The 12349-nt window shown below is 39.6% G+C and overlaps 2 protein-coding genes across 3 annotated transcripts in view; both read right to left on the bottom strand.

Annotated features, from left to right (window-relative positions):
- Positions 1–380: 380 nt before the first annotated feature.
- Positions 381–1205, bottom strand: LOC119484384 (sulfhydryl oxidase 1-like). 2 transcript variants are annotated; one of them, XM_037763183.1, is made up of 2 exons: positions 1154–1205; positions 381–1121 (listed from the first exon to the last, which is right to left on the bottom strand). In XM_037763183.1, exon 2 carries the CDS (start codon positions 1066–1068, stop codon positions 592–594), a length of 477 nt encoding a protein of 158 aa, XP_037619111.1. In that variant the 5' UTR covers positions 1069–1121; positions 1154–1205; the 3' UTR covers positions 381–591. The 2 variants fall into 2 exon arrangements, with proteins under 2 accessions (XP_037619111.1, XP_037619110.1); XM_037763182.1 differs by having other exon boundaries at positions 382–1113; positions 1154–1197.
- Positions 1206–3577: 2372 nt separating this feature from the next.
- The window catches only part of ccdc180 (coiled-coil domain containing 180), a 21583-nt gene continuing 12811 nt past the window's right edge, over positions 3578–12349 (bottom strand). Inside the window, exons 21-29 of the mRNA XM_037763184.1 lie at positions 11781–11916; positions 11637–11703; positions 10691–10832; positions 10051–10211; positions 8458–8583; positions 8275–8371; positions 8111–8180; positions 7144–7294; positions 3578–3800 (exon numbers count right to left, since the gene is read on the bottom strand). Of these exons, the coding sequence (XP_037619112.1) occupies positions 3657–3800; positions 7144–7294; positions 8111–8180; positions 8275–8371; positions 8458–8583; positions 10051–10211; positions 10691–10832; positions 11637–11703; positions 11781–11916 (1094 nt within the window). The 3' untranslated portion in view covers positions 3578–3656. The remainder of the gene's footprint in view (positions 3801–7143; positions 7295–8110; positions 8181–8274; positions 8372–8457; positions 8584–10050; positions 10212–10690; positions 10833–11636; positions 11704–11780; positions 11917–12349) is intronic.

Here is a 12349-nt window from a genome sequence, read left to right on the forward strand (position 1 = left end):
TTATATTACATTATATTACATTATATTATATTACATTATATTATATTATATTACATTATATTACATTATATTATATTACATTATATTACATTATATTATATTATATTACATTATATTATATTATATTACATTATATTACATTACATTATATTACATTACATTATATTATATTACATTATATTATATTATATTACATTACATTATATTATATTACATTATATTACATTACATTACATTATATTATATTACATTACATTATATTATATTACATTATATTATATTATATTACATTATATTATATTACATTACATTATATTATATTACATTATATTATATTACATTATATTACATTATATTATATTATATTACATTATATTAGATAAGATGATGATATAATCTTCTTGTTGATGACAGTAAGAAGTGCTATAATAATGCTTATTGTGGTAATAAGTGTTGATCAGAGTAACATCAGAGTCCTCTCTGCTGTCATTCAGAACTCCCTCCACTGATCTGCTGTTTCTCAGCGGCTCCGCGGGTCCAGCGCTGCTGTGCGTTGCGACGCGGAGCTGAGATTTATCCGTGATTAACAGATTAATTAAGAGTCCATGTTGGATTGTATTGATGCCGAACTAAAGGCGGTTCTACTAGAACCAGAACCCAGCCAGTGGTTCTGTAACACGGGTCGTCGTCTGACCGATCAACCGGAGATGAAGTCAATGAGCCGGATTCTGAACGGAGTCTGGTGTTGGTGTGTACAAAGGAGAAAGACCGGCACAGACCGGGAACCGAACCGAACCGGGTATTGTGAATGTGAATGTGTCTCTTTGGGGTACCTTTGACGTCCTGAGCCAGAGCCTTCCAGGTGCTGGAGTACTGGATGCAGTGACCGCACCAGGACGAGAAGAACTGGACCAGCCAGGCCGAGGACGAGTTAGAGACGGAGGACTGGAGACTGCTGCTGCTGAGGATCACCAGCTGGTCCTCCTCCGAGTACAGCCGGGAGGAGGCTCCCAGAGACCCGGGGACCAGCACCAGGACCAGCCAGAACCACGACCAGGACCACAGCATCTCTACAGAACCAGACCGGGACCGGGGAGAGACAGAGAGAGAGAGAGAGAGAGAGAGAGAGAGAGAGAGAGAGAGAGAGAGGGAGCTGGAGGTCAGAGAGATGGAGAGATGCTGCTGAACACCAGCAGAGAGAGCAGCTGCTGCTAACTGCTAACTGCTAACTGCTACGTGTGTTTACTAGAAATGTGTAAGTCGGGAACGAGCCGGTTCATTGAGCCGACTCTTTTAAGTGACCGATAAGAGCCGACTCTTTTAAGTGACCGATAAGAGCCGACTCTTTTAAGTGACCGATAAGAGCCGACTCTTTTAAGTGACCGATAAGAGCCGGCTCTTTTAAGTGACCGATAAGAGCCGGCTCTTTTAAGTGACCGATAAGAGCCGACTCTTTTAAGTGACCGATAAGAGCCGGCTCTTTTAAGTGACCGATAAGAGCCGGCTCTTTTAAGTGAACGATAAGAGCCGGCTCTTTTACGTGAACGATAAGAGCCGGCTCTTTTCTTTACGTTTTCTTTTTCTTTAATTAATTCAATGCAGAATGATAGGCCGTACCGCTGACTAGTTCAGGAAGTGGTTCAGATCTTCACTGGTTGAACCAATAACACAGAACACTAATATCACCCCTCAAAACATTATTATATTATATTACAATACAATACAATTATTGACCAAAGGATTGGTTTACACACATAAGATGCATTATTCATAAAACAATTACAGTTAATTATACATGTATGTTATATACTCATAATATACTTACTAGAAAATAGACATTATATTATATATTATATAGATATAAATGGATAACATGGTAATATATATTGTTTTCATTGGTTATAGTCATTCCCAACAGCCTTTACTGGCTCTAAACACAGTATATCACAGATCACATGGTTCAGATCATATCCGCCTGTTTTACACTCAAATCAATTAGCTGGAAAGCTTCAATGCTTCATGAAGCTTCAGCTCGCCATCACTAGTTCTCCGCACCACGGGCACTCCATGCACTCCGTACACTGGCTGTGACTGAATGTTGTGTTATTGACGTCTGTGAGACCAATCAGGTGATGACAGACAAGGATCATACCATCAAGCAGGGAGGGGCGGGGATGGGCGGCGCTGACGGTCTACAGGTAGAGAGCAGGAGGAAGAGGAGGAGAGAAAGACAGAGAGAGGAGTGCGGTGCAGGAATAGCAGACAAGATGAGAGACAGTCGGAAACGAAGCAGCATGTAAAATTATGGTATTCAGGAAATTATAAGGTTTAGTATAATTATATTGAATAATTTAAGTGATATATGTGCACACATACTAATCATAGATCAAAACAGCGCTAAATTTGGCTGAATTATAAAAGGCAGAAGTGGTAAAACAAAGAGCCGTTTGGGAGCCGAAAGAGCCGGCTCTTCTTGGTGAGCTGAGCCAAATGAACCGTATCACTAAAAGGAGCCGTAATTCCCATCTCTAGTGTTTACAGCAGAGAGCAGCAGGTAAGGACAGACGTCTCACTCTGACCGGAAACACAGAACCAGAACAACACATTTAAACAATAAAAACGTTATCAAAGACAGTTATTAGAATATAAACAGAAACAATAACCTTTAAACAGTCAAATCATTTCACCTGATCGGTCTCGGTTGCTATGGTATCGACTCCTCTTGTGTCGAACAATGTTCACAATAAACGATCTTTGTCAAGCTGAGAACGACGCGTCAACTGACGTAACAACCGATGCTGCATTCAGGTTTACTCGGAGATCTCAGTTATCACCGTCTAAAGGACGTGTTACCAAAAAGATTCAAGAACAATATAAAATATATAACCAATTGATCTATACCTCCAAAATTATTTTACCAGAATCTTTAACATGTTTATTTTATCATGGTTTTATTATTTTATTGTTTTATTATTTTATTGTTGATATTCAGTTACTTTTAGGACTCCAATGAAAGATGACGTATTGTGTAAAACTGCTCATGTGAGAGTAAACACGTCATAGTCCATTTTAAACATGATAAATATAAATAAATATAACACTGAACTCATAGTTGACTTATTGATTATAAGTAATATTATATAAATATAACACTGAGTTTTTTCAGACATTTTTCAGATCTTTTTTTTCCAGATATTTTTTTTCAGACTTTTTTTTAGATCTTTTTCAGATCTTGCACTCAGATATATTGTTACTCTCACTCAGATATATTGTTACTCTCACTCAGATATATTGTTACTCTCACTCAGATATATTGTTACTCTCACTCAGATATATTGTTACTCTCACTCAGATATATTGTTACTCTCACTCAGATATATTGTTACTCTCACTCAGATATATTGTTACTCTCACTCAGATATATTGTTACTCTCACTCAGATATATTGTTACTCTCACTCAGATATATTGTTACTCTCACTCAGATATATTGTTACTCTCACTCAGATATATTGCTGCTTGCACAGACTTCCTGCTGATGGATGAATGGAACTACATCTAAAACAACAAGCCAATGCTCTGTTCTTCTTCTGTGGTTTATTATCAAACATCAACACAGCAAACAGCCAATCAGCTGCTGGTATCACATTTCAGCTACTATGTGTCAGAGTGTGTATCTGTGTGTGTTACTGTGTGTATCTGCTGCCTCCAGTGTGTGTTCCAGCTCTGTAGTTCACTCAGTCGTCTTCGTTTGTCGTCGTCTGAATGTGACGTCTCCGACCTGAGCAGCTGCTCCAACCTCTGAGACATCAACACATATTAATACACATTAATCACATATTAATACACATTAATCACATATTAATACACATTAATCACATATTAATACACATTAATCACATGTTAATACACATTAATCACATGTTAATACACATTAATCACATGTTAATACACATTAATCACATGTTAATACACATTAATCACATGTTAATACACATTAATCACATATTAATACACATGAATCACATATTAATACACATTAATCACATGTTAATACACATGAATCACATGTTAATACACATTAATCACATATTAATACACATTAATCACATATTAATACACATTAATCACATGTTAATACACATTAATCACATATTAATACACATTAATCACATGTTAATACACATGAATCACATGTTAATACACATTAATCACATATTAATACACATGAATCACATATTAATACACATGAATCACATATTAATACACATTAATCACATGTTAATACACATTAATCACATGTTAATACACATATTAATACACATTAATCACATATTAATACACATTAATCACATGTTAATACACATGAATCACATGTTAATACACATGAATCACATATTAATACACATTAATCACATGTTAATACACATTAATCACATGTTAATACACATTAATCACATGTTAATACACATATTAATACACATTAATCACATATTAATACACATGAATCACCTGTTAATACACATTAATCACATGTTAATACACATTAATCACATATTAATACACATGAATCACCTGTTAATACACATTAATCACATATTAATACACATTAATCACATATTAATACACATTAATCACATGTTAATACACATGAATCACCTGTTAATACACATTAATCACATATTAATACACATTAATCACATATTAATACACATTAATCACATATTAATACACATTAATCACATATTAATACACATTAATCACATGTTAATACACATTAATCACATGTTAATACACATGAATCACCTGTTAATACACATTAATCACATGTTAATACACATTAATCACATGTTAATACACATTAATCACATGTTAATACACATTAATCACATGTTAATACACATTAATCACATGTTAATACACATTAATCACATGTTAATACACATTAATCATATATTAATACACATTAATCACATGTTAATACACATATTAATACACATTAATCATATATTAATACACATTAATCACATGTTAATACACATTAATCACATGTTAATACACATATTAATACACATTAATCACATGTTAATACACATTAATCACATGTTAATACACATGAATCACATATTAATACACATTAATCACATATTAATACACATTAATCACATGTTAATACACATTAATCACATGTTAATACACATATTAATACACATTAATCACATATTAATACACATGAATCACCTGTTAATACACATTAATCACATGTTAATACACATTAATCACATATTAATACACATGAATCACCTGTTAATACACATTAATCACATATTAATACACATTAATCACATATTAATACACATTAATCACATGTTAATACACATGAATCACCTGTTAATACACATTAATCACATATTAATACACATTAATCACATATTAATACACATTAATCACATGTTAATACACATTAATCACATGTTAATACACATGAATCACCTGTTAATACACATGAATCACATGTTAATACACATTAATCACATGTTAATACACATTAATCACATGTTAATACACATTAATCACATGTTAATACACATTAATCACATGTTAATACACATTAATCACATGTTAATACACATTAATCACATGTTAATACACATTAATCACATATTAATACACATTAATCACATATTAATACACATTAATCACATGTTAATACACATTAATCACATGTTAATACACATTAATCACATGTTAATACACATTAATCACATTAATACACATTAATCACATGTTAATACACATTAATCATATATTAATACACATTAATCACATGTTAATACACATTAATCACATGTTAATACACATATTAATACACATTAATCACATGTTAATACACATTAATCACATGTTAATACACATGAATCACATATTAATACACATTAATCACATGTTAATACACATTAATCACATGTTAATACACATTAATCACATGTTAATACACATTAATCACATGTTAATACACATGAATCACATGTTAATACACATTAATCACATGTTTATACACATATTAATACACATTAATCACATGTTAATACACATTAATCACATGTTAATACACATTAATCACATATTAATACACATTAATCACATGTTAATACACATATTAATACACATTAATCACATGTTAATACACAATCACATGTTAATACACATTAATCACATGTTAATACACATTAATCACATGTTAATACACATTAATCACATATTAATACACATTAATCACATGTTAATACACATATTAATACACATTAATCACATGTTAATACACATTAATCACATGTTAATACACATTAATCACATATTAATACACATTAATCACATGTTAATACACATTAATACACATTAATCACATGTTAATACACATTAATCACATGTTAATACACATTAATCACATGTTAATACACATTAATCACATATTAATACACATTAATCACATATTAATACACATTAATCACCTGTTAATACACATTAATCACATGTTAATACACATTAATACACATTAATCACATGTTAATACACATTAATCACATGTTAATACACATATTAATACACATTAATCACATGTTAATACACATATTAATACACATTAATCACATATTAATACACATTAATCACATATTAATACACATTAATCACATGTTAATACACATTAATACACATTAATCACATGTTAATACACATTAATACACATTAATCACATGTTAATACACATTAATCACATGTTAATACACATATTAATACACATTAATCACATATTAATACACATTAATCACATGTTAATACACATTAATCACATGTTAATACACATTAATCACATGTTAATACACATTAATCACATATTAATACACATTAATCACATGTTAATACACATTAATCACATATTAATACACATTAATCACATGTTAATACACATTAATCACATATTAATACACAATCACATATTAATACACAATCACATATTAATACACATTAATCACATGTTAATACACATTAATCACATATTAATACATTAATCACATATTAATACACATTAATCACGTTAACTTACATTATGTTTACTCCAGTGTGTGTGTGTGTGTGTGTGTACCTTCACAGCAGCGTCTCTCTGCTCAATAACAGCTAGATGTCCCAGGGTGCACCTGGTCGTGGTGATGGATGCTGTTGTTGCCGTGGTAACATTGGATGGTGCTGCAGTACTGTTGGTAGAGGGCGACAGGTACGGGATACCAGACCAGGTCCTGACACACACACACACACACACACACACACACACACACACACAGTGTTGTGGGTCCGGCAGCTGGAAGGCTTTTATTGTGAAGGATCTGAAGGGCTTTTTTGTGAAGGAGCTGGAGGACTTTTATTGTGAAGGAGTTGGAGGGCTTTACAGCAAAGAAGCTGGAGGGCTTTTATTGTGAAGGAGCTGGAGGGCTTTTATTGTGAAGGAGCTTGAGGGTTTTTTACTGAGAAGAAGCTAAAGGGCTTTTATTGTGAAGGAGTTGGAGGGCTATTATTGTGAAGGAGCTGGAGGGCTTTTATTGAGAAGAAGCTAGAGGGCTTTTATTGTGAAGGAGTTGGAGGGCTTTACAGCAAAGAAGCTGGAGGGCTTTTATTGTGAAGGAGCTTGAGGGTTTTTACTGAGAAGAAGCTAAAGGGCTTTTATTGTGAAGGAGTTGGAGGGCTTTTATTGTGAAGGAGCTGGAGGGCTTTTATTGAGAAGAAGCTAGAGGGCTTTTATTGTGACGGAGCTGGAGGGCTTTTATTGTGAAGAGGCTACCGTTCTATAGTTAGTAAACGATGACGTACGTTAGCGGGCGCAGTTTGGCGTCAGGAATACAGAGAATATTGATTCGGACTACGGAACGTTTAGATGCCGCCAACAGCTTGAATTTAATGTTTAAAGCTCGCTAACTCGTCTGGATGGCGAGGACAAAACACCACTTCCGTCACCCACATGCGTGTGTGCATTTTGATGACGTCGGCTGTAAAAGGGTCTCTATATTCACAATAACAGCTGTAACGTCAGAGGTCAGAGGTCAGAGGTCACGTGTTACCTGCCGACTGTGCTTTGTTTCTGTCCTGTTCCAGCTCCCGTCTCCATAGTAACGGTGCAGACCTCGGTTTCTATGGAAATACAAACAGGAAACAACTTAATGAGCTGAAGTCCGAGTCCAGAGGTGGTGCAGGACGCTGTGGACGCTGTGGACAGGTGAGTCACCTTCAGGTGTGAGCAGCTCGTCCAGCTGATAGAGCAGCTGCTCCGTCAGAGACGCCAGTGATGTCACAAACTCCTCCCCCCTGACTCTCACACACACCTGGACACACAAACATACGTTACGTCCTCCTGCTGCAGGTCTGACAGCTGGAGACAGGTGTCTCTCTGACTCCGCCCCCCTCCTACCTGGAGCTCCAGGTGAGCGCAGCAGACGGCGTCGTGCAGCTGCTGCTGTCTGAACTCCTCTCTGCTGGTCAGCGCCTGAAGCTCCTCGTCTCTGAGGGACGCTCGCAGCTGACGGACGTTCACACGCTGACAGGTGAGGACACACAGGTAAGGACAGACAGGTGAGGACAAACAGGTGAAAGCAGACAGATGAGGACAGACAGGGTTAGACAGACAGATGAGGACAGACAGGTGAAGACAAACAGGTTAGGACAGACAGGTGAGGACAGACAGATGAGGACAGACAGGTGAAGACAAACAGGTTAGGACAGACAGATGAGGACAGACAGGTGAAGACAAACAGGTTAGGACAGACAGGTGAAGACACACAGGTGAGGACAGACGGATGTAGACAGACAGGTGAAGACAGACAGGTGAGGACAGACAGGTGAAGACACACAGGTGAAGACAGACAGATGAGGACAGACAGGTGAAGACACAGATGAGGACAGACAGGTAAGGACAGACAGGTGAAGACACACAGGTGAGGACAGACGGATGTAGACAGACAGGTGAAGACAGACAGGTGAGGACAGACAGGTGAAGACACACAGGTGAAGACAGACAGATGAGGACAGACAGGTGAAGACACAGATGAGGACAGACAGGTAAGGACAGACAGGTGAAGACACACAGGTGAAGACAGACAGATGAGGACAGACAGGTGAAGACAGACAGGTGAGGACAGACAGATGAGGACAGACAGGTGAGGACAGACAGGTGAAGACAAACAGGTGAGGACAGACGGATGTAGACAGACAGGTGAAGACAGACAGGTGAGGACAGACAGGTGAGGACAGACGGATGTAGACAGACAGGTGAGGACAGACAGGTGAAGACACACAGGTGAAGGCAGACAGGTGAAGACAGACAGATGTGGACAGACAGATGAGGACAGACAGGTGAGGACAGACAGGTGAGGACAGACGGAGGTAGACCGACAGGTGAAGACACACAGATGAGGACAGACAGGTGAAGACAAACAGGTGAGGACAGACAGATGAGGACAGACAGGTGAGGACAGACAGATGAGGACAGACAGGTGAAGACAGATGGATGTAGACAGACAGATGAGGACAGACAGGTGAAGACACACAGGTGAGGACAGACAGATGAGGACAGACAGGTGAGGACAGACAGATGAGGACAGACAGGTGAAGACTGACAGGTGAAGACAGACAGATGAGGACAGACAGGTGAAGACACACAGATGAGGACAGACAGGTGAAGACACACAGGTGAGGACAGACAGATGAGGACAGACAGGTGAAGACAGACAGATGAGGACAGACAGGTGAAGACACACAGATGAGGACAGACAGGTGAAGACAGACAGGTGAGGACAGACAGATGAGGACAGACAGGTGAGGACAGACAGGTGAAGACACACAGGTGAGGACAGACAGGTGAAGACAGACAGATGAGGACAGACAGGTGAGGACAGACAGATGAGGACAGACAGGTGAGGACAGAGAGATGAGGACAGACAGGTGAAGACAGACAGGTGAGGAACGACAGGTGAAGACACACAGGTGAGGACAGACAGGTTGATACCTTGTCCTCCTCACTGGCTGCCAGCGTCTCCTCCAGCTTCAGTCTGACTCCGCCCACCTCCTCTCTAAGCCCCGCGTCCTGGCGTTGCCCATGGTTACGGATCAAAACTGAAGGTAACGAATGAAGCAGCTCCTCCAACACAGACAGCTGTCTCACCATCTCTGAGAGACAGACAGGTAGAGACAGACAGCTGTCTCACCATCTCTAAGAGACAGACAGGTAGAGACAGACAGACAGACAGCTGTCTCACTATCTCTGAGAGACAGACAGGTAGAGACAGACAGCTGTCTCACCATCTCTAAGAGACAGACAGGTAGAGACAGACAGGTAGAGACAGACAGACAGGTGTCTCACCATCTCCGAGAGACAGACAGGTAGAGACAGACAGGTAGAGACAGACAGCTGTCTCACCATCTCTAAGAGACAGACAGGTAGAGACAGACAGGTAGAGACAGACAGACAGGTGTCTCACCATCTCCGAGAGACAGACAGGTAGAGACAGACAGGTAGAGACAGACAGACAGCTGTCTCACCATCTCTGAGAGACAGACAGGTAGAGACAGACAGTGTGTGTGTGTGTGTGTGTGTGTGTGTGTGTGTGTGTGTGCGTGCGTGCGTGCGTGCGTGCGTGTGTGTGTACCCGCTCTGCTCGTGCTCAGAAGCTTCCTGGTCTCTTCCTGGTATCCCAGCAGCCTTTGCTGCATGCTCTCAGCCCATTGGTCCAAACTGTCTGGAACCAGGAAGAACCCGCTGAGACCACAACGCTCACTCTGGTAGAAGACCTGAGGGACAGACAGGTAGAGACAGAGGGACAGACAGAGGGACAGACAGGTAGAGACAGAGGGACAGACAGGTAGAGACAGAGAGACAGACAGGTAGAGACAGAGGGACAGACAGGTAGAGACAGAGGGACAGACAGGTAGAGACAGAGAGACAGACAGGTAGAGACAGAGAGACAGACAAGTAGACACAGAGGGACAGACAGGTAGAGACAGAGGGACAGACAGGTAGAGACAGAGAGACAGACAGGTAGAGACAGAGGGACAGACAGGTAGAGACAGAGGGACAGACAGGTAGAGACAGAGAGACAGACAGGTAGAGACAGAGAGACAGACAGGTAGACACAGAGGGACAGACAGGTAGAGACAGAGGGACAGACAGGTAGAGACAGAGAGACAGACAGGTAGAGACAGAGGGACAGACAGGTAGAGACAGAGGGACAGACAGGTAGAGACAGAGAGACAGACAGGTAGAGACAGAGAGACAGACAGGTAGAGACAGAGGGACAGACAGGTAGAGACAGAGGGACAGACAGGTAGAGACAGAGAGACAGACAGGTAGAGACAGAGAGACAGACAGGTAGACACAGAGGGACAGACAGGTAGAGACAGAGGGACAGACAGGTAGAGACAGAGAGACAGACAGGTAGACACAGAGGGACAGACAGGTAGAGACAGAGGGACAGACAGGTAGAGACAGAGAGACAGACAGGTAGAGACAGAGGGACAGACAGGTAGAGACAGAGAGACAGACAGGTTTATTGAAGCTTAAATTGATCCTGATCAATGTCAATGTGTCTCTGTTACCTCGGCAACCAGCAGGAGGACGTCATTGGTTCTCCAGAACAGAGAGGTGAGCGTGGAGCTGAAGGAGCTGCAACACAAACACAGGTGATCAACACCTGGAGGACTCTCCATCAGGACTACACCAGACCAGCAGCTGGAACTCACTGTGGCTTCTGTTCTGGTTCTGGTCCAAAAACCTGGAACCTCCTTTCAGTCCTGATGGACCTGCAACCCCTCCTCACACTCAACGTACTGACGGATTCAGAACATTTCTGTTGAAGACGTTGGACCAGATTCTGACCTGCAGACATCAGGACAAAGTGGACAGGAAGTGAGTGATCGATGACTGGAAGGTTCTCAGACTGGACTGGAACTGGAGACGTTTTTAACTTCCTGCCACTTATGGACGTTTATTTGGGCTCTTTATTCAAAATGAAAAGTGGCAAAGCCATCCTTAAAAACTGAGGAAATGATCTAAAGGACCAGTGTGGTGGATTCAGTGGCATCTAGTGGTGCCGGAGAACTACGGTGGCCTCATCAACTTCAGAGGAAGTCCAGGTAGACAAGAGGCAGTCCAGGTAGACAAGAGGTAGTCCAGGTAGACAAGAGGTAGTCCAGGTAGACAAGAGGCAGTCCAGGTAGACAAGAGGAAGTCCAGGTAGACAAGAGGAAGTCCAGGTAGACAAGAGGTAGTCCAGGTAGACAAGAGGTAGTCCAGGTAGACAAGAGGTAGT

This window comes from Sebastes umbrosus, unplaced genomic scaffold (genome assembly GCF_015220745.1).
Source record: "Sebastes umbrosus isolate fSebUmb1 unplaced genomic scaffold, fSebUmb1.pri scaffold_187_arrow_ctg1, whole genome shotgun sequence".
NCBI classification, from domain to species: Eukaryota; Metazoa; Chordata; class Actinopteri; order Perciformes; family Sebastidae; genus Sebastes; species Sebastes umbrosus.